We start from the raw sequence: 18,786 nt of genomic DNA on the forward strand, positions 1-18,786 counted from the left end.
TCTAATTGTCCAACGTAGTCTTCGCCACTAGTATATCAGACCATTAAACAATTGAGCCGAAATGTACCGTATCGAAAAGTAGATAAAGCTCACGTTTAATCATTTGAGTTTCCATATGCAGTGGCAACAAATCTGTATGAAGAGTATGCCGACCGCGAAGCGCGTCAGTTCTCTGACAAGCAAGTTTGCGGCACTCCGGAGTACATCGCTCCAGAAGTCATACTCAGACAGGTGGGCAAAAAAAGTTAACTAGAATTTAAATAACCTTGATTTAAAGTTCGGATGAGATCAATAATGTATTGATATTGGGTAATCTTGACGTCTATTTTAAGCCTTAATTACTCGATTTTAGAGTATGATATCGATACCTTAGTTTCGTTATTCGATGCTGACTGTTGGAGAATCTGCTATCGATACTTATTGCTTTGTTACTCGAATGATTTATATTGGTTTTTATGTATCACAAAGTAGACGTGCATGTCTTTCATGTAAATATTCGGTGTGTTAAATTCGACTATCGATAAGATGTCTATACAAATACTAAAATTAAATATCGTTAAATAATCATAAATAAAAAAAATCTTATTGATGTGAATACACAGACTGGTATACATAGTATTTTGATAGTAACTTATAATTCCCAGGGTTACGGGAAGCCGGTGGACTGGTGGTCCATGGGGATCATCCTGTACGAGTTCCTGGTCGGTTGCGTGCCTTTTTTTGGCGACACACCCGAGGAGCTGTTCGCGCACACTGTTAATGGTGAGCCCTTTAGTAATCGATATTGTAAGAATTATACAGAAGACAAATTTTCGACTCTGACTCTGGAAAAATCTAGAAACGATTTATAGTCTTACTTATAACAATTTCGCAAAGCTATGCGTAGTTACATCTTGATTAGTGCACTTAAACTTATAATACCAGCGATGTTTCATTTTGACAGCTATTTTAGCAATGCTTAACCACCTATTAATGCTAAAACAAGTTTATAAGTAAAATTTTTGGCAATCTGTATAGCAAAGAAATACATTAAAACATAAGACGAGTTTATAAGTAAGACTATGTGTGGATCAGTTTAATTATAATTTTAGTCGGTATATAGTAAAACTTAAAAACAAAATTTATTTTAATAATATACAAGACCAAATATACGAGTACAGATGCATAAAATTCTAATAATCGATTGAATCGATAGTACAAACAATTCACGCAATATTTCGAATTGATTCTGTAATCGAATACTAACAACTAAGATGTATATTTTTGTTAGATGACATCGAGTGGCCTTCGGAAGAAGACTTTCCCATAGCAGTGGAGGCTCGAGCGATCATCACGGAGCTTCTGGCGCGGAATCCCAGGGATCGATTGGGGACTGGCGGTACACACCAAGTCAAGGTAAGGGTATTGCTTTAGTAAATTTTTGTCTTAGCCCAAAAATGACTTCGATGAACAAGGAATTTTGACAATAAATCTATAGATTTTTTTTTGTTTGAAAATGACTTAATTAAAATAAGTAATGTTGATATTATTCTGCAAATTAGTACAAAAAGGTTTGAACAGGGTAACCAAGGAGCATACCAGAGGAAGACTTAGTGATTATCCGCCGTTGTCAATAGACGATCCCAATCGCTTTCTTCGATCTATCTCAAAAATGGACCAATCAGAACAAAGTTTACTTTGACATACTTACAAATGACTTATTTGATTGGTCTATTCTCAAAATCTTAATCTCAATATCTTGAAGCTTCTCTATGGAATTATTGAATCTCTTGTAAGTTGAATGCGGTTTGAAAAGGGTGTTGCACAGGGCATACGCTGATTACTCGTAACTAGCTATAGAGCATTGAATAAATATATTAGTAAATCTATTGTTTGTGTTACAGGATCATATATACTTCTACGGCTTGGACTGGAACAACTTGCTGAGAAGGAAAGCCGAGTTCATCCCGCAGTTGGAGAACGACGAGGATACCAGCTATTTTGACAGTCAGTATATATTGCAATAGTCTTGGGTCGACGATCGTGAGGGATATTGTAACTTATTATTAGACTGATAGAATTTTAGTATCGAAAAATTAATAGTTGGATTTTTACATCTCTGTTTAAGTTTTACATTTTAAACCATCACTTTTCTGTTAACTGATACTGCACCTTTCATAGGCATTAAATAAAGTCAATCGTTGACAGGTCGGACAAAAGCTAAATCCTCTAGAATAATTCCTGAAAGGAAAGATCATACAAGCCACGTCTTTTGTATAATGTCTAAGGCTTACAGTCATCACAATATCCTACTAGCGACATCCGGCGAGCTTAAAACGCCCAACCATTCAATCCCAACAGGTCGTTGCGACCGCTACAATCACAGCGAGGTGGACACTGACGAGGCGGGCGAGGCGGCGGAAGGCGCGGGGGAGGGCGCGGCGGCGGGGAGCGTGGGCGGAGCGGAGGAGGCGGGCGTGTTCGCCGCCTTCTCTTCCACCTCGCCGCAGTGGCGCCGGCACTACCATCACCCCTGCGTCGACCATGACTCCAGGGTACATATCTCACAATGACAAATGCGGATAGGACTTTGTCAGAAGCATTTTTACTAGAGATCTTGTCTTATTGCACACAGGCATTTTAATTATATCACTGAGAGATGAATGAGTCGTCTGACGATATATCGCGCCTGTAAATAAATACCACTTAGGACTTTCAATTTTAGAATGTCTTCTCTCTGCTGGATCGATATCTATAATGGTGTATAAATGTATTGGTACGATAGAAGCTTTATTATTGATCCTGTTCGATAGAGTTACAGTCACATGTTTTCTCTCAATCAGTTGCCTTATTTATTTTTATCCAAAGAGTACGGACAGCTGGCCTGGCACGCCGGACAGCGCCGGTCCCCCAACCACACCCACAGCGCCGGTGCATCATCATCCTAAGTGCCCGGTGAGTTCTAGTCCCCAAAGAAAATAATAGCACTCAAGCACAATTCATTGATGATTTTAGGTTTGAAAGATCGAAGACATTATTGTTCGCCATGTCCGTAGAAAACGATTAGAGTATGGTATATGCCATCCAACGGCATCGCTACTGTGTTTTGGCTAATCTGATAGTATTAATAGTTAAATTAAAGAAGTAACAATAATTTTTCTTTGTTGTTTAGATCATGGGCGGTAGTGCGTCAACAGCGGAATCCTCCCAAACGGACAGCGACGACGTGTCGCCCGCGGCGAGGAGGCGCGCCGCGCTGCGCCCGCACGCGCACCACCACGCGCACGCGCACCCGCTGCACCCGTCGCTGCTGGCGCATCCGCATCCCACGTCCACGGCGCTCGCGCTCGTGCCGAGAGTGTAAGTTATACGGAGTTTGTCGATGTCGATATTGTGAATGTGATTGTTGGTAGATTAATATCGATAAAATTACTTATTTTATTGGCCTGTGTACTGTCGATAAAGTTTTTGATATTTATGGAAGAAAATCAACTAAAAGTTTGAAATGTAAATTGACTTGAATTAGAGTCTAAAGCTAATTAAAGAAATATCGATGAATATTTTGTTTATATACATCGACATCTCGAATTGAATTAAAATTTAAATCTATCTTATATTCCTCAGCAGGGCGGACTTGTCCAAGAAAGAAGACAAGGGTGTCGACAAACCGGACAAGCCGGAGAAGTCTCGGCCGACAGCAATTGTCGCGACAAAATCGATGCGACGGTCGGCGAGCACGTCCGGACTTTCGCTCGTTATACATCCAGGTAGAGGCAACAACAAATTATTTATAGAGCTATAAAACCAATTGTAATTTAGTTACTTTGTTGTTTGTAACATAATCGATTTTTGTTTAAAAATTCTCAAATCGATATTCAGAGTAACTGTTTGGTAAAACTGGCGTCCTCATATTGTAATCCTCTGATTATACCTTGAATATATAACAAAGAAGTTTCTACATCAATTCCTAAATATTTAGTATCGATATGCGTCGATTCTTTTTACATATCTATATTGATCCGAAAAATTATAAATAAACAATTGTAAAATATTAATAGTCACATATTTCACAGCAGAAGACAGCATACTGGGTGGCGGTGCGGGATCCCCCTGCGCGGGCAACACGTCATCGACTAACTCGTCGCGTGACTCGTCGCCCTGCAGGGACCCGCCGTCACCATTCGCGCTGCCGAATCACTCGTCAGTATTACCTATGATAATACTTATACTCGGATAATAAAAATCGATACTAAGTTTTTCTTATTGTGTCGCTATATTCAGTTTTTATTTGGTTACATAATATTTTAAAGTTGAAAAGAAGAAATAAGTTTTATTTATTATTTTATGTTAGAATTATTTTAATGTAATTTTGATCGATTGGCATCCTTTTTTTTTGAGTGCGTAATTACTTGACTGTGACTTAACAAATTGGATCTATAGATCTTTTGTAAAATAACGCCATCTCAAATGACCTAACTTGTATCATACCAGGTTGATCCAAGCGTCGAAGCCGCCGATCGTGGTGCGTCGCGGCCCGCGCGGCTTCGGCTTCACGATCCACACGGTGCGCGTCTACTACGGCGACACCGACTACTACACCATGCACCATCTCGTCTCGGTCAGTGATACTATTTATTTTTCTATTGCCTGAATTGTCGAATAAAGATGTCGAATTTGGCGCGGAACATGACGTTATTCGTGTGCAAATAACGAAACGAATGAGTAACAAATGAATTATCATTTAATTGCTTGGTCCATGTCAAGCGTCGCGATTCTAAACAGTAACATCACTAGCGGATTGCAGAGTATTTGACTGAATAACTAAGATATTAGTTTCAAACCGGTGGTTGTATTTATGTACGTTGGACATAGGTATGCCAAAAATGTTTGTATTACGGTCGTGTGTCCGACATGGACGCGCAAGTATTATAGCGTGTGAGTGTTGTGCGCAGGCGGTGAGCGAGCAGGGCGCGGCGTGGGCGGCGGGGCTGCGCGCCGGCGACCTCATCACGCAGCTCAACGGCGAGAGCGTGCAGGGGCTGCTGCACACGCAGGTACACCACATAACTACTACCTTACCTACCCACTCCCCCACACCTTCCCTCCCTTGGCAATTCTTATGCGCTCAGTCTTTATACTGCATGCACGGCTATGCACGGGCGGACATCTTTAGCGGCCCTAAATGTGTATACCTCGTGGTTAATTCTCATTGAGACTTGTAATACCTCGAGAAAATTTAATATTCCTTCTCATCTCCGTCCATCATGAGAAGTTCCCATCCCTTCTCCATTTCTTGCCCCGCTAAGCTAAGCCAATTTAGTATCATATTTACTGGTTTTCTCCGGTGTAGACTGCAGTGACGCCTTTGTTTTGTTTAATTTAAAAATATATATTGTAAATCTCTTAGGTCATTCTTTAGTTAGTTACCTAATTCATACTTTATGCCTTTTGTTTTCAATTAAGTAGAAAGAGCACTAACATTATACTAGAAGCAAAAGAAATGAATTATTATTAACGAAAACTAAAGAAACAGTTTTCCATGATTTGTGGCTACCTTCAACTGGAATTAAATTATTTAGGATTATCACAATTTTTGAAGATTTTTTAAAAAAGTATTTTCTTCTATCAACCAATTGTATGTAATCTTGCAGGTGTTGAGGTTACTTTTGGCAGCACCGCACGCTACTCTACGCGCCACTCCGCTAGATCAGACCACGATACAGGTAAAGTGATGAGTCCTCTTTAGCAAGTATCGATATATAATATCGATACTCTAATTGGTTAACACTATTTTCCACAGCAATATCTTCGTAAATATTGCTTTTAGTGTATTGAGCCAAATAGCGGACGCGATAATTTTTTTGCGTTTTTTTAAACTAGTTTCATATTTTTCTGTTAATCAGTTTAACAGCTGTCGGTATATTTGTTGACTCATATGTCCCCTCCCCGCAGGCTGGCGGTCGCCGCCGCGTGGGTGGCGGTCGGCGCGCGGCGGCGCCCCCGCGCCCGCGCCCGCGCCGCCGCTGCTCGCTGTTCCGACGCATCTCCACCAAGCGCGCCACGCAGGAGATGCACCAGGTTGTACCACAATCCACAAACCACACACCACTACACACTGCTTAGTTACTATGTAGTAGCAAGGTTGAGATTATTAATCAAATTAGTAGAAGTCGATTACGGCAAGCAGTTTTTATCGACTAAACAACTACGGGAATTTGAATTCTGTAAACTTTGAAGCTTGCAGGACTTGTATAGTACTATTGAAATTTGCTGCAAGTGTAAACACATCTGAATGTTGTGTAATATATGATTGCAAGAACTTGCTAGTCTAAACTTCGCATTAGAGTAATCGTGATGTATGTAGGATGTTTACAACGTCGATTGGAAACGCGAGTTCAAATATATTATTTATCGTTAATAGCGACAAACAAGCAAGTAGGTCATTCGTCATGTTAGAGATCTCCATCGTTCATAAACACCAAATAATATGAAAAGAATCATGAATGCATCGGCTTTAAAGAAAAAAAAAAACAGAGCAGAGAGTAATTAGTAGAGCAATAGTTTTCCTAAAACTGCATTAAAAATATAGAAAGCGTATTTAAACCCAAAACCAAGTAAAAGAAGCAGGACTTTACTTACCTTTCTCTACTACGGGCCGATGTCACAATTTCTGAGTAAATGCTATGTATGCCCACCAAATACAAAAGTCACACTCTAATCTCTGCTCTCAAATATAAATTGAATATTGATTACAATTTGTATTGAACATTAGGCGTTTAAACTTTTGAAATATGCTCTAAGTATAATTGTGCGTGTGCGCAGATGGTGTCGTCGGGCGAGTGCGGCTCGTCTGCGTCGCCGTCGCCCGCGCCCGCCTCGCCCGCCGCCGACAGCCCGCTGCACACCACCGCCACCACGCACTACCAAAGGTAACATAGTGATTACTAAATATTATAAAAAAAAGTGTTTTTTTTTTGACATAAGAGAGACCCTTTACCATTACTGACAATATGGTAGTTGATTAATCACAATTTATTGCATTTCGTTATTTTTTGTTTGCTTATAATAAAATAACAAAAGAAGTAATATATAAGACTATTATAATGTCAAGTTTGAAATTAGTTAATATTAGCAAAACAGAAATATTCTTATTTCTATTCTAGCAGGGGATATTTGCCGGTGTAAAATACAAGAATAAGAGAAACAGAGTAATCTTATGTTAAAGGTGCAAATTTATTAAGATGCATAAAATTATTAACAAAGACAAATATAATGTCGGATCTACGTTATAAATGCAATATATATATTGTTCCAGACCGTCGTCGCTGCACGGCCTAAAGCACAAGCTGGGCGGCGTGGCGGGCGTGGCGGGCGTGGCGGGCGTGGTGGGCGTGGCGGTGGGCGCGGGCGCGGCGGGCGGCGCGGACGTGCGGCGCGCGTCGCTGCAGCACATGCCGCTGTCGCCGCTGGCGCGCACGCCCTCGCCCTCGCCGCAGCCGCCGCCGCAGCCGGCCTCGCCCACCAGGTGACCATTCATCTAATATACACTAACGTCCAACGAGCTCCACTCTATCTTATCTACCCATCAGAACATACCCGGGTCATATTTGACCCGCGAGTGAAACCTCACTAAATATCTCACTACTTACTAATATTCAAATATAATTTCCCCCTCATTTGTCCTTCTATTTGTATTTGTAAAAAGTATATCCTAATTCAAATCGATTTAATGATATTGAACACGGGCTTTTACTTCGTCATATTGTGAGTCGTTTAATATAGACTTATTTTGACTGTAATTGTTCATGATAATATCGCATTACTTTACCCATGTAATGTTTTAAGCACTTTGCTATTAAAAAAATGATGCTATGTGTAGCATGTGTTTAGCATGAGTGATACATCAAAGTATTATGGAAATTATAAGCAGACTTTATGGCTCATTAGTCGTTGAGCGGGATGTGAAATTAGTGGTTGTAGGTTCGATTCCTGCATCACAAATGTTTTGTGGTTTGCAAATTTCTCTTAGGTGTAAGTATTGGAGACCTATGTAACCCATTTCCAATACCTACTAAACAATATTTGTGTATTAATGGGGAATCATGACTATGTATACCACTGTTGGATTAACGCTATCATTTGCATACAACTTTAATTTAAATGCCATAAATCAAGGGTTCATTTGTGTCTTGAACAACAATCACACTCATGCAACTTGTGAATGTTCATGGGATAATGCATGGAATGTTCATCCATTTGTCCTATGTTGTGTCTAAATTTCTGACTTAAAACTTCGGTAGGTAAAGGCAAAGAGTACATTAAAGTTATGTCTTTATAATTTGTGTTTCGCTTAAAAACTAAATTGGGTCCATTTTGACCCGATAAAAATACTTCATGTGGTCATTTTTTGTATCGACAATCAGTATGCTACAAAAGCTAATAAAAATGACAAATACATTACTTTGTTGATAGGGGCAGACGAATTACGTATCAAATAGCGGAACCTCGCGCCCCCCCTCACGCTACGTGAGACACAATTGTCACCCATCGATAACATAGCCCAATCTTGAATCATTAAAAAAAAATACTTTGTCGATAGAGCTGTAGCATAACTCATGACTCTTTGTCTTTACCAACCGCCATGTATCACGGTTGTCGCACGTGTCACTAACTCATTGGGGCGGTGTAGCCGCGTGGAGGCGCGCAGCCCGTCGCCGCTGGCGGCGCGCGAGTGCGGGCGGCGCGCGTGGCCGCGGCGGGACCCCGCCTCGCCGCTGCTCCGGCGCGCGCTCTCGCCGGACAGGTGGGTGCCGGGTCACAACTGACCCGGGTTTATTATAGCTTAGGCGGGTTATACAAACTCAAATAAGGATTTTTATGTTTGGATAACCACACATGTGGGTGATATTGGAAAACAAAATTTTGCAAGAAATTTCGCTTAGTTTTTTAACATTTGATTAAACCCAGTATGGTAGTTAATTTTCAAATTTAATGCAAACTGGACTAAGAAGAAGAGAGTACTGTTTCGATTACAATGTAGACAGGGTCAAAAGTAACCCCAAAGATGTGAAATTAATGAATATGGTTTATATTGTAATTACTAATGTTTTGACTATTTGTTTCGGAAATGCAGTAACTTCGTTCAATGTTTGGGACGATGTTTTTCATCACCTTCCTTTTATAATGTTGATTTATATTCTTTGCTTTCTTCACTATCATGGAGGTTATGTTAATTGTTCCTTTGTGCTTGAATGTATATCATTTGCAACCATGTTCATACTTAACAAATTACATATTTTTATTGTTTATGATTTCTACAATTTTTATCATTAAGTGAATTGTGAAATCATTCATTTTTATAAGGGTACTGCCAAGTTCCCTGCTCGTGATGGTAAATGTAATAGGATACAATAAAAGTATCAACTAACGAGTGAATACTATACCGAGACAGTCCACAGTCATGCCAGCCTGTTGATACAATTAAATGTCAATTGTATTAATTCGACCATTTCCCAATCAGACTGCATCCACGCTCAGCCGAGGCCAAATGCTCCATCTCGCCGCTGTGCTGCGGCGGCGTGGGCGGCGCGGTGGGCGTGGGCGGCGGCGGGTCGCGGCGCGGGGTGGTGTGGCGCGCGCCCGCGCCCGCGCCGCCCACGCCGCCGCCGCAGGACAAGCCCGACGAGCCGCCGCTGCCGCGCATCGCCGAGGAGAAGGACTCGCCCACGCATCATGCGAGGAACTTGCCTAATAGGTTCATATACTCATATACTTATATATATTACATTACGTGCCATATCTATACTATTATATAAAGCTGAAGAGTTTGTTTGTTTGTTTGTTTGTTTGTTTGTTTGTTTGTTTGTTTGTTTGTTTGTTTGTTTGAACGCGCTAATCTCAGGAACTACCGGTCCAAACAGAAAAAATATTTTTGCGTTGGATAGCCTTTTGTTCGTGGAGTGCTATAGGCTATATATCATCACGCTATACCTAATAGGAGCGGAGCAGTAATGGCTAATCTCAGAAACTACCGATTCAAACTGAAAAATTATTTTTGTGTTGAATAGTCCTTTGTTTGTGGAGTGCTCAAAGTTATATATCATCACGCTATACCCAATAGGGGCGGAGCAGTAATGTCTAATCTCAGGAACTACCGGTTTCAACTGAAAAAATCTTTTTGTGTTGGATAGCCCTTTATTTGTGGAGCGCTATAGGCTATATATCATCACGCTATGACCAATAGGAGCGAAACAGTAATGAAACATGTTGCAAATGGAGGAAAAATTATTAGTTTTGAGAGCTTCCGTTGCGTGCGCTGCGTAAACGGTTAAAGTTATGCAACAATGATGTATGACGGGATTGTTCCTCTTAAAAAGTTCTAAAAAATATATTATAAAACAAAAGTCCCCCGCTGCATCTGTCTGCCTGAACGTGTTAAACTCAAAAACTACCCAACGTATTAAGATGAAATTTGGTATGGAGACAGTTTGAGACCCTGGGAAGAACATAGGCTCCCGGGAAACTACTACTTTTATAACGGAAAACTTTAGCCTGAAAAACTTTATAACGCGGGCGGAGCCGCGAGCAAAAGCTAGTTTATTATATGAGTACGGGAACTTGACCTCTCTGCACCTGATGGTGAGTGGAGTGGGGTCCAATAGTATATCGACTAACGAGAGATGATTACCCCTCGGCAGTGGACACAATTATGCCGGCCTGTTGGAACCGGATATACACAGGCTGATCCCGGTACGCGACACACTTACATGGGCGACTATGGCCGGTTTTAACACCTTGTATACAGTGGTCGCTATCCGGGCGGATATAACATATATATCCTACCACCAGCAAGCAGCCCTTAAATAAATATAAAAAACGAATCACAGTAGAATAAACAGGCAGTCATTGGATAATTAGCAAATAAAATAGTAAAAATATTTTTCAAGACGATGTGTCTGTTTCCGTTATAGTCGCCGGAAAAAAAAAATTTTGACACTTTATTACTGCCGACAGTTGTAAAACCTAAGAACTAAAACAATACTGAGTACAAAACATTTAGTCAATAACTATAGATATCGGTCTTTGTTTGTTGTTATCTAATTTTTTGATATTCAAAAGCGACTGTCCCACTATTCGGTGTCCAATGACAGTTTACCGTTTGTCTAAATTGAAAATTAAAACGTTATCACGTACTTTATTACCACATATGTAAAGGCATAGTAAATTTTACGTTACAATAAATCGTTTATCAGCAGGACACCAGCAAAGCAGTCGACGCCGAGCATCTTCACGTCATCTCCGAAGCCGAGCGTGGAGAAGTGCGCGTTCGACGCGTCCGCTTCGTTCGCGTCTCTCTCGCTGTCGGACGAGTCGTACGTCGCCGACACGTCCGCCGACATATCCAACGTCGACACTTCTAGGGAGATGTTTTTGGGTAAGGGAAATCTTAATTTTTACAGAGTGGGCAGAGGTTATCACAATCATTTTTCATCTGTTATGTTCAGTTCTAAGAAGTAGAGGACAAGCCTATCGGTCACGATTCATTATTATCACTAATTCAACCGGGAATAAAATTTGATAATTTAGCATAAATAAAAAATAAATAAAATGCTTTATTCATCACCTAGGCAAACATAGTTGTGATACGTCAAATTACACGAGAATATTTAATTATTACTTAAATAAGCATAGTTGTCGTACCGCAATACACTAACGCCACCGAGAGAACCCTTTATCAATACAATTTATCCATCTCTTTAGATGACAGTCGAACAAGCACAGAACCTAGCGCGCCCGCAGAAGACAAGTTCAAGAAGCCGGCGCCCACCGAGCCGTCTCCCACCGCGGAGCCGCAGCCGAAGGTACGCAAGAAATCCGACTCCAGCCTGAAGGAGGAGGAGTTTAAGTCGAAGTTGAAGAAACAAGAGAAACCGGAGCTGAAGAAGCAGGACTCGATGAAGAAGATGGAAGTTAAAGAGGAGAAGATCGAAGTTAAACAGGAAGAGAAGAAAGTTGATAAGGTGAGTACGAGACAAAGACGAATCGTGACATTAACACACTTACAGTAGTAATGTAATATCATCATCGAAGCTTGTAATACGATTTCTATAAATACGTCAATCGATACTCGTCATATGGGTACGGGTACATTACTCTCGTTTCTTCACCCACGGGTCACGACACTCGAAATACGACCACGGATAGACTTCATTCGTCACTCGCAACTTGACACACAATACTCGACTCTGGGCCTTTGACAAGCGACAGATATTAGCCAATCATAAAACAACATTGGAATGGGATTTAGTAATTTTAAAAGATGATACAGAAAGGCGGTTTACAACAATTGGTTTTCATTAAACAATTAGAATAATACAAAAACATCGCAGGTGATGGAGCGAGCTGGCTCGATAAAGAAAGTAGAGAAGGAGAAGGAGAAAGAAGCTAAGAAACAAGAGAAGGCGGAGAAGAAGCAGGAGAGGACGGAAGCGAAGCGCACCGAGTCCGTGAAGAAGATCGAAGTCAAGCGGCAGGAGTCTGTTGACACTAATAAGGTATATGGTTTTGCAAGATGATGGTGTACATTGGATTTTACAGTTGCTAATAATAACTATTTTAGCACAGGACCGGACGTGGTTTGCATTACTTATTTTTGACAAAATATAAAAAATTTACATTACTTATTTTATTGCTTTCGCCTAGCTTTATGTTCCGGTTTAAAAGGCATTGTAATCAGTGTGATTTGTGGGTATTACGTGACCTAACATCTTATGGATGTTGTTTAATTGAAACTGCATTGTGTTTTTGAGGAAACATATCGCTAATATTAGTAAAGCGGTTTGCTCTCATCGTCATTTAGTTGTATATAAAAGAAATAATGGTAGATAACCAGTATAAGAACTTTATAGCAATAGTGGAAGACTCCTTGATTATATTATTTAAGACCTTGTTCCCAACATACAAGTTAATATATGTTATGATTAGTCACCAGAAGCGGTGGAGGCTGGCGGCAGCGAGGGTCGCAGTAAGAACAGCATGGTCAGCAAGCTCCTCGGCGTCATGGGCCGGAAGGGCACCCGCGACCACGACGACGACAAACCCGCCAAGAAGAACGACAAGCAGCCCAAGAAAAAGGTAAAAAATTAGTACAATCCTTGGGAAATAAGCATTTGCTTTCCTCAAAGTAGTGACTGTTCAAGTTTGGACCGGAGCCAATCGCCTAGGACAAAGAATGGTGACACCTTTGTATTGCCTGGGTAGTGTTATGATTTCTATCGTGACGTTGCGTCAGTCTTTTACAATAATAACTTGACGACTTTTTTTTTATTCTAGCTTAATGTATCAAGTCATCCTATTGGATTTGGTGCTACAGTGAAGTCCATAGAATGTGTGTCCATAGAAAGTATTATCAAGAGAGATTATTTTGCGGTATTTTCTCACTAATAGATATAACATTCCTACGTAATATTGAATTTTTCATGGTATTACAGAGCGGCAGCCAACCGCCGCCAGCGCAGCCTCCGAAGCCCGAACCGCCACCGCCCACCATCGACAAAGACTGCGACGACAAGAAGAAGAAGGGAAGAGGGAGGGCGTCCAGCTCCTCTTCTGGCGAGAAGTGATGCGGAAAGGATAATGCGGAGCGGACGTCAGTGCGTAGATGCGACGCTTGTGCTTCGAAGCTTTGTGTTTGCGGAATGAGAGACGCGTGTTCGACTATATCGATATATTTTGATATCGATATAAAAATCGATTTGTGGTTCGGTAATTTGAAAGGCAGCTTAGTGAGTAGGAAATATAATTGTAATGGCACGTCTAGTGTCTTTTTAAAATGCTTATTAATATATACTGCCTTCTAAAATCGATAAGTATAAATGTGTAAATCCGGGTTTTCTATGATTCCGGTGCTGTGTTAGCGAATGTCAGAATTTTAATGAAAAATCTAATTTAATATGCCTTGAGCTGTTTGGTTTTTAAATATTTACTTAGCTAGTCTAAATGATTCGAAGATACGCCGCGAGAGGCTTTTTAGCAAATTTAAATTGAATTGAAAAGTTATTTATAATTATAAAAAAAAAAAGCATCGATATATCTAAAAACACGTCGAACTCTCATTTCGTAAATGTCGATACGTGTTTTTTAATAATAAAATTTCGCTGTCGTGTTCATTTTTCAAGGGAAAGAGATACGTATACACACGTAGTGGGAGTGAGTGAATAAGATACATTTTGTCGTGATTGCGTGCGTTTGGGGACGTCGATATTTGGGAACGTCGGCCGTGATTTTATTATCAATTTTATAACTAGTTTAATGATTTTAATGTAATTTAAAGGATTTGATAATATAACTGTGTTTTTGTATCAACAGAATATTAATGTTGTTTTTAAATATATCGTATTTTTGCAGTTAAAGGGTATTTAAAAGTAAAATAAAAACGGATGAAGCATGTATATTATAAATATTGTTTTGTATATTTAATAGATATTGTAAAATCAACTAAATCACGGTCGATTATGAAACTCGCTTTCACATCTCAAACCGACAACATTTAACACAAACTTAATTTTAAAAACACTAACGTAAATTTAAAAAGAAAGTACAAAAAATGTGTTTGTTTGCGTATCGACAATCAATCGATATCGATGAACGAAAGCGAGATTTCATCTCCAGTAAAGACGTCACTTTGTCCGATATCAAACGAAGTACGTTAAGCTTCTCTTAGACTGTGTAATTTTAATAGATATAAAGGAGATATCATTTTGTACGTGCGGTATCAAAAGATTCGAATATCGATAAATATTTCCTAAATAAAATCATATTCATCAGCTGAATAAACGCTCAGCCACGATTTTATAATCGATAGTAAGTTTCACACATTTGAAAGATTCTACACTAGCTTTCTTAACCCTTTTTAATTTTCTTAAAAATATTGTCGATGTTTTGCTGATCTTTAAGTAATGAGGGTTTCAAGGAGTGCCTTGAACCAAACATGTAATTAGGTCTACACGCGTTGATCCTTGCCTAGTTGTCTAGCTACTAGATAATCGATACTGAGCATTGGCAAGGCGAAGTGAATATGCTGTCTTAATGTTGGTGTTGATATTGGCCTTCACTTGGCAACGTTTCTCCAACGTGTGTTGCGAGCTTAATGTATTGAGCATAAACGTGTAAATTGTTTTTTATACGTGCTTGCCAATGTGACTTCACTGCAGCTGATGGTTAGTGGAGTGGGGTCCAATAGAATGTCGACTGACGAGAGATGATTATTCCTCGCGTTTGACACTATTATGCCGGCCTGTTCGAACCGGATATACACAAACTGATTCCGGAACGCGACACTTACATGAGCTACTATGGCGGATATAAAATATATCCTCCAAAAATGTTTGTTTCATTCGAATCTTTTGACACAACACAGTTATGACAACGTTATGCAGCTGTCAGTATTACATTGTTGAGGCGTCTACGAACACAATACTATAAGGCTCCATTATAATATAATTTTCGATGCAAAACTAAAACTTTGTTAGTATTTCATCATTTATGTTTAGGTGTTTTATGTCGATATAATTACATTTATATGATATTGTTTCCAATTAATTATAATCAGTCTAGATTTCTCTGTGTTAATTCAAAAATGTTTGACAGATTTTATTTAGTTTCTTCTTAGCATTATAATGAGAAACTATATTTTTAGGTCAACATTCTTAATAAACCCAGATGTAGGCTGTGTTGAGTCGCAATATGAGTTTTCAATATCATAAACCTACGTCCGCCCTAAAGAGCTGAAAGGTTACACTAAACCTATATGGGATGTAAAAAATATATCATAAAACACCTAAAACAATACTAAAATCTCATATTTTAGTTTATAATCGTGTTTAGTGATTGGGAAGTTGAAATAAACTTGTGTACATTATTATTGTTAAGTTAGCGACGTATGAAATGTGATATAATTTGTAATACTTGGTTTTAAACGTTTTCTAGATCATAATGTGAATCGTCTGTTCGTCGCGTCTTTGCCCCATTTGAAACTGAAAATATATTTCGTATACGTCAGGGTTGCGTTCTAAAAAAAAAACGATAATCTATTTGTTGCCTTATGAGAAAACTTTGTAAAAAACGGTTCAGCAGTTTTTACTGCTTTATCTCGTTTGTAAAAATATATATTTGTGGCAATATTAGATTATTTTAATCCGAATTAAGAATGCTTCTCTAGAACGAATTGTTTTAAGAAGAGCAAAGCCGCGGCGGGAAGGCGGTAAATAATATATTTTTAATATTGTTTTCTTTTTTTTCGTCTCGTTATATAAACGGTTTAAGTGAAACATTTTTCAGAGTATTTTGATTCGGGGGATATTTTGTAGTGTTTGTGTTTTTTTTATGCTTATTTTTGGGTTGTTTTCATATCTGTTTACGGAGTACGTTTATTTGTTGGTAATGGATGGTTTTTGTTTAAGAACATCTATGTATTGGTTAGTGCTAAGGTCTGAAATAAGTTGACACTTTGCTGATTATCTATCAAACTGGTAATTTCAATGGTCTTATTGTATTTTAAGCAGCTCCAAGCGAAATAAATCGCTGTCGGTTTGATAAGTCGATCGAACGGTTGGACAAACAGTTGGTGCGTAAGGACGCACTGAATATGTTGGCTTGTTGAAGTAAAAATTTCAGACTTTAGTGTGGACTTGTTCAATCTTAACCCATACCTTACAGTAAGTATGCATGTATAAAGAGCTTTTACAATTAGATACGCCCGTATGAAAATAATCTGTTTTTAAAAATCTATAATTGTTTATGCACCATTTTATTTTTATAATATTTTATTACGAATGCATCTATAACATAAATAATTTAGAATCAACAGCTTAATATTAAAAACAAGAACTCCGAGGGACTAAACTTTGATAATACGTTGATATAAGAATTCAGAAATTTCATTGGCGAGCATTCATAGCTGATAATTGCTTATCCATCAACTATTCGTGTATTAAAATTCATCGAATATGGTTCAGTCGGATTTTAGATGTGTGAAAACTTACTTCATTTTATTGATATTAATAAAATAATGGAATGTTGTACTTTAGGTGTGTTTATAACAAAAACAATAATGGCAAAATAATTTGGCATGTCTTTGCATAAAAACACGCCTAATCTCCCAAAATAGGAACACATTCCACGATAGATCAGTGCCATAATAATTGAGCCTCCAATGTCGATTCTGACCCATGTACTTGGTAGGAAATAGCGTATATTAATGGAGGGTAACAAAGAAGTTATAAATGCCCCCATTTTCCTATCACATACCAACTAGATATTATGTTTATCGTAGTGTGCGCAGATTTATTTTTAATTTGAGGCTTTTGCGCATAATCCGATTCTATAACGAAAGGAGGCATCAATTAAAACAATGTCTTCCTATGTGTTAATTTTGTTATTTTAATGCTTAATATCTTGGCAACAAGTGTTGATTTCGTTTTAATTATTTACTGAGCAGCGTCTAATGCTAATAAATGTGCCCGTTTTCAATGCAGTTTTGGTTTAATTTTTGTAAAACATTCCATAGAAATATTGTGTTTAGGTAATTTCGAAAAATAAAATTACTAACATCAAATTGATGCTATTGAAAAGATTAATCCAAAAATATTATATTAACTGTTTACTATGATATATTTCTGTCATTGTTTTGCTCATGCTTTAAACAATATTGACACACTTGTATATTCTTGTGCGAGCAAGAGTAAACAAGTGAAATATCTTTATGGAACGAATATTGTAGTTTTAACTAACTGGCAAATATTTTTCAAATAATCTTAAATGCTGTATTAACTTCTGTATAGAAGGCATCTTCTGAATGTAAATTTAAAATTGTTTTTGAAAGCTTCTCTTGTTTTGTTTTAGTGTTGTTAATACTCATTGGTTAAATTGTTGTTTACATGGCAAATTTTTTCTTTGTAAGCCTGTTTGATGCAGGATTATTACGTAAATTTAATCTTGATGATATTTATGCGAATTAATTGTTTAATTTACGGCAATATTGTGATGAATCGACGTACCATTCAGCTTGTTAAATTAATTTATGGGACCATGACTTTAGAGTTATGATGTCTAATGTTAATGAATTTAGCAAATGTAAATTATATTTAAAAAAATTATAAGCATGCTTAATTTGTATTTTGAGCGCAGATCTGTTCGCAGAGTGCTCAAGCACGTATATTTAATTGAGCACGCTTCTCCATTGCTGTACTATCGCTCTGGTAGTGAGCAGTATTGCTCGCCTGAGCATATCGATATGCTCAAACACTACACGACTGGTGTCGTTTGGTAACTTTACGTAACATTTGATAGTATTATTTTTCACATAATGTTTCTGTAATTTTTTATGTAGCCTGCCATAATGAATGTACCGCGAAAGTAATTTTAACTTGAACTTAGCGTTTAAAAGTGTTAAATGTGATTTACAAATAAAGTATCGTATAGTGAGCAAGGGGAAATATTTTCTCTAGAATAATTGTGTATGAATTGATATGAAATAAAGTCATCAATTAACTGTTCTTAATTTGTTGTTTGATTTCTCTTTGATTAAATTCTCAATAGAAATGGATTTGTATAGGAATTTAGTTACATTTCAAAAATAAATATACCGAAAAATATTTATATAAATATTTGGTATCGCGAGATTTTTCTGCGTCGTTTGATTTAGGTTTTGTTGCTCTGGACCAATTTTAACATTAGACTATATTTTATTAATCAATATTAATTTTCATATATAAATCAGAACTTTAAATAGCTCTATTCAAATGTTTA

At 38.2% G+C, this 18,786-nt stretch overlaps 1 protein-coding gene across 3 annotated transcripts in view; it reads left to right on the forward strand.

The window, feature by feature from the left end:
* LOC115442953 (microtubule-associated serine/threonine-protein kinase 3) overlaps positions 1-18,538 on the forward strand; it is an 86,278-nt gene extending 67,740 nt beyond the window's left edge. Inside the window, exons 17-37 of one of the 3 annotated variants that reach the window (XM_037439455.1) lie at positions 122-231; positions 645-762; positions 1,271-1,395; positions 1,884-1,986; positions 2,341-2,534; positions 2,848-2,934; positions 3,152-3,339; positions 3,604-3,746; positions 4,056-4,179; positions 4,471-4,597; positions 4,932-5,033; positions 5,631-5,702; positions 5,932-6,057; positions 6,802-6,908; positions 7,295-7,504; positions 9,500-9,733; positions 11,232-11,413; positions 11,740-11,999; positions 12,369-12,533; positions 12,964-13,113; positions 13,470-18,538. In XM_037439455.1, the coding sequence (XP_037295352.1) occupies positions 122-231; positions 645-762; positions 1,271-1,395; positions 1,884-1,986; positions 2,341-2,534; positions 2,848-2,934; positions 3,152-3,339; positions 3,604-3,746; positions 4,056-4,179; positions 4,471-4,597; positions 4,932-5,033; positions 5,631-5,702; positions 5,932-6,057; positions 6,802-6,908; positions 7,295-7,504; positions 9,500-9,733; positions 11,232-11,413; positions 11,740-11,999; positions 12,369-12,533; positions 12,964-13,113; positions 13,470-13,601 (3,059 nt within the window). In that variant the 3' untranslated portion in view covers positions 13,602-18,538. Of the gene's footprint in view, positions 1-121; positions 232-644; positions 763-1,270; positions 1,396-1,883; positions 1,987-2,340; positions 2,535-2,847; positions 2,935-3,151; positions 3,340-3,603; positions 3,747-4,052; positions 4,180-4,470; positions 4,598-4,931; positions 5,034-5,630; positions 5,703-5,931; positions 6,058-6,801; positions 6,909-7,294; positions 7,505-9,499; positions 9,734-11,231; positions 11,414-11,739; positions 12,000-12,368; positions 12,534-12,963; positions 13,114-13,469 lie in introns of all 3 variants that reach the window. The other 2 variants (XM_037439449.1, XM_037439454.1) reach the window with 2 other exon arrangements.
* The last annotated feature ends 248 nt before the right edge of the window (positions 18,539-18,786 follow it).

Source organism: Manduca sexta, chromosome 3 (assembly GCF_014839805.1).
Source record: "Manduca sexta isolate Smith_Timp_Sample1 chromosome 3, JHU_Msex_v1.0, whole genome shotgun sequence".
Taxonomy (NCBI): domain Eukaryota; kingdom Metazoa; phylum Arthropoda; class Insecta; order Lepidoptera; family Sphingidae; genus Manduca; species Manduca sexta.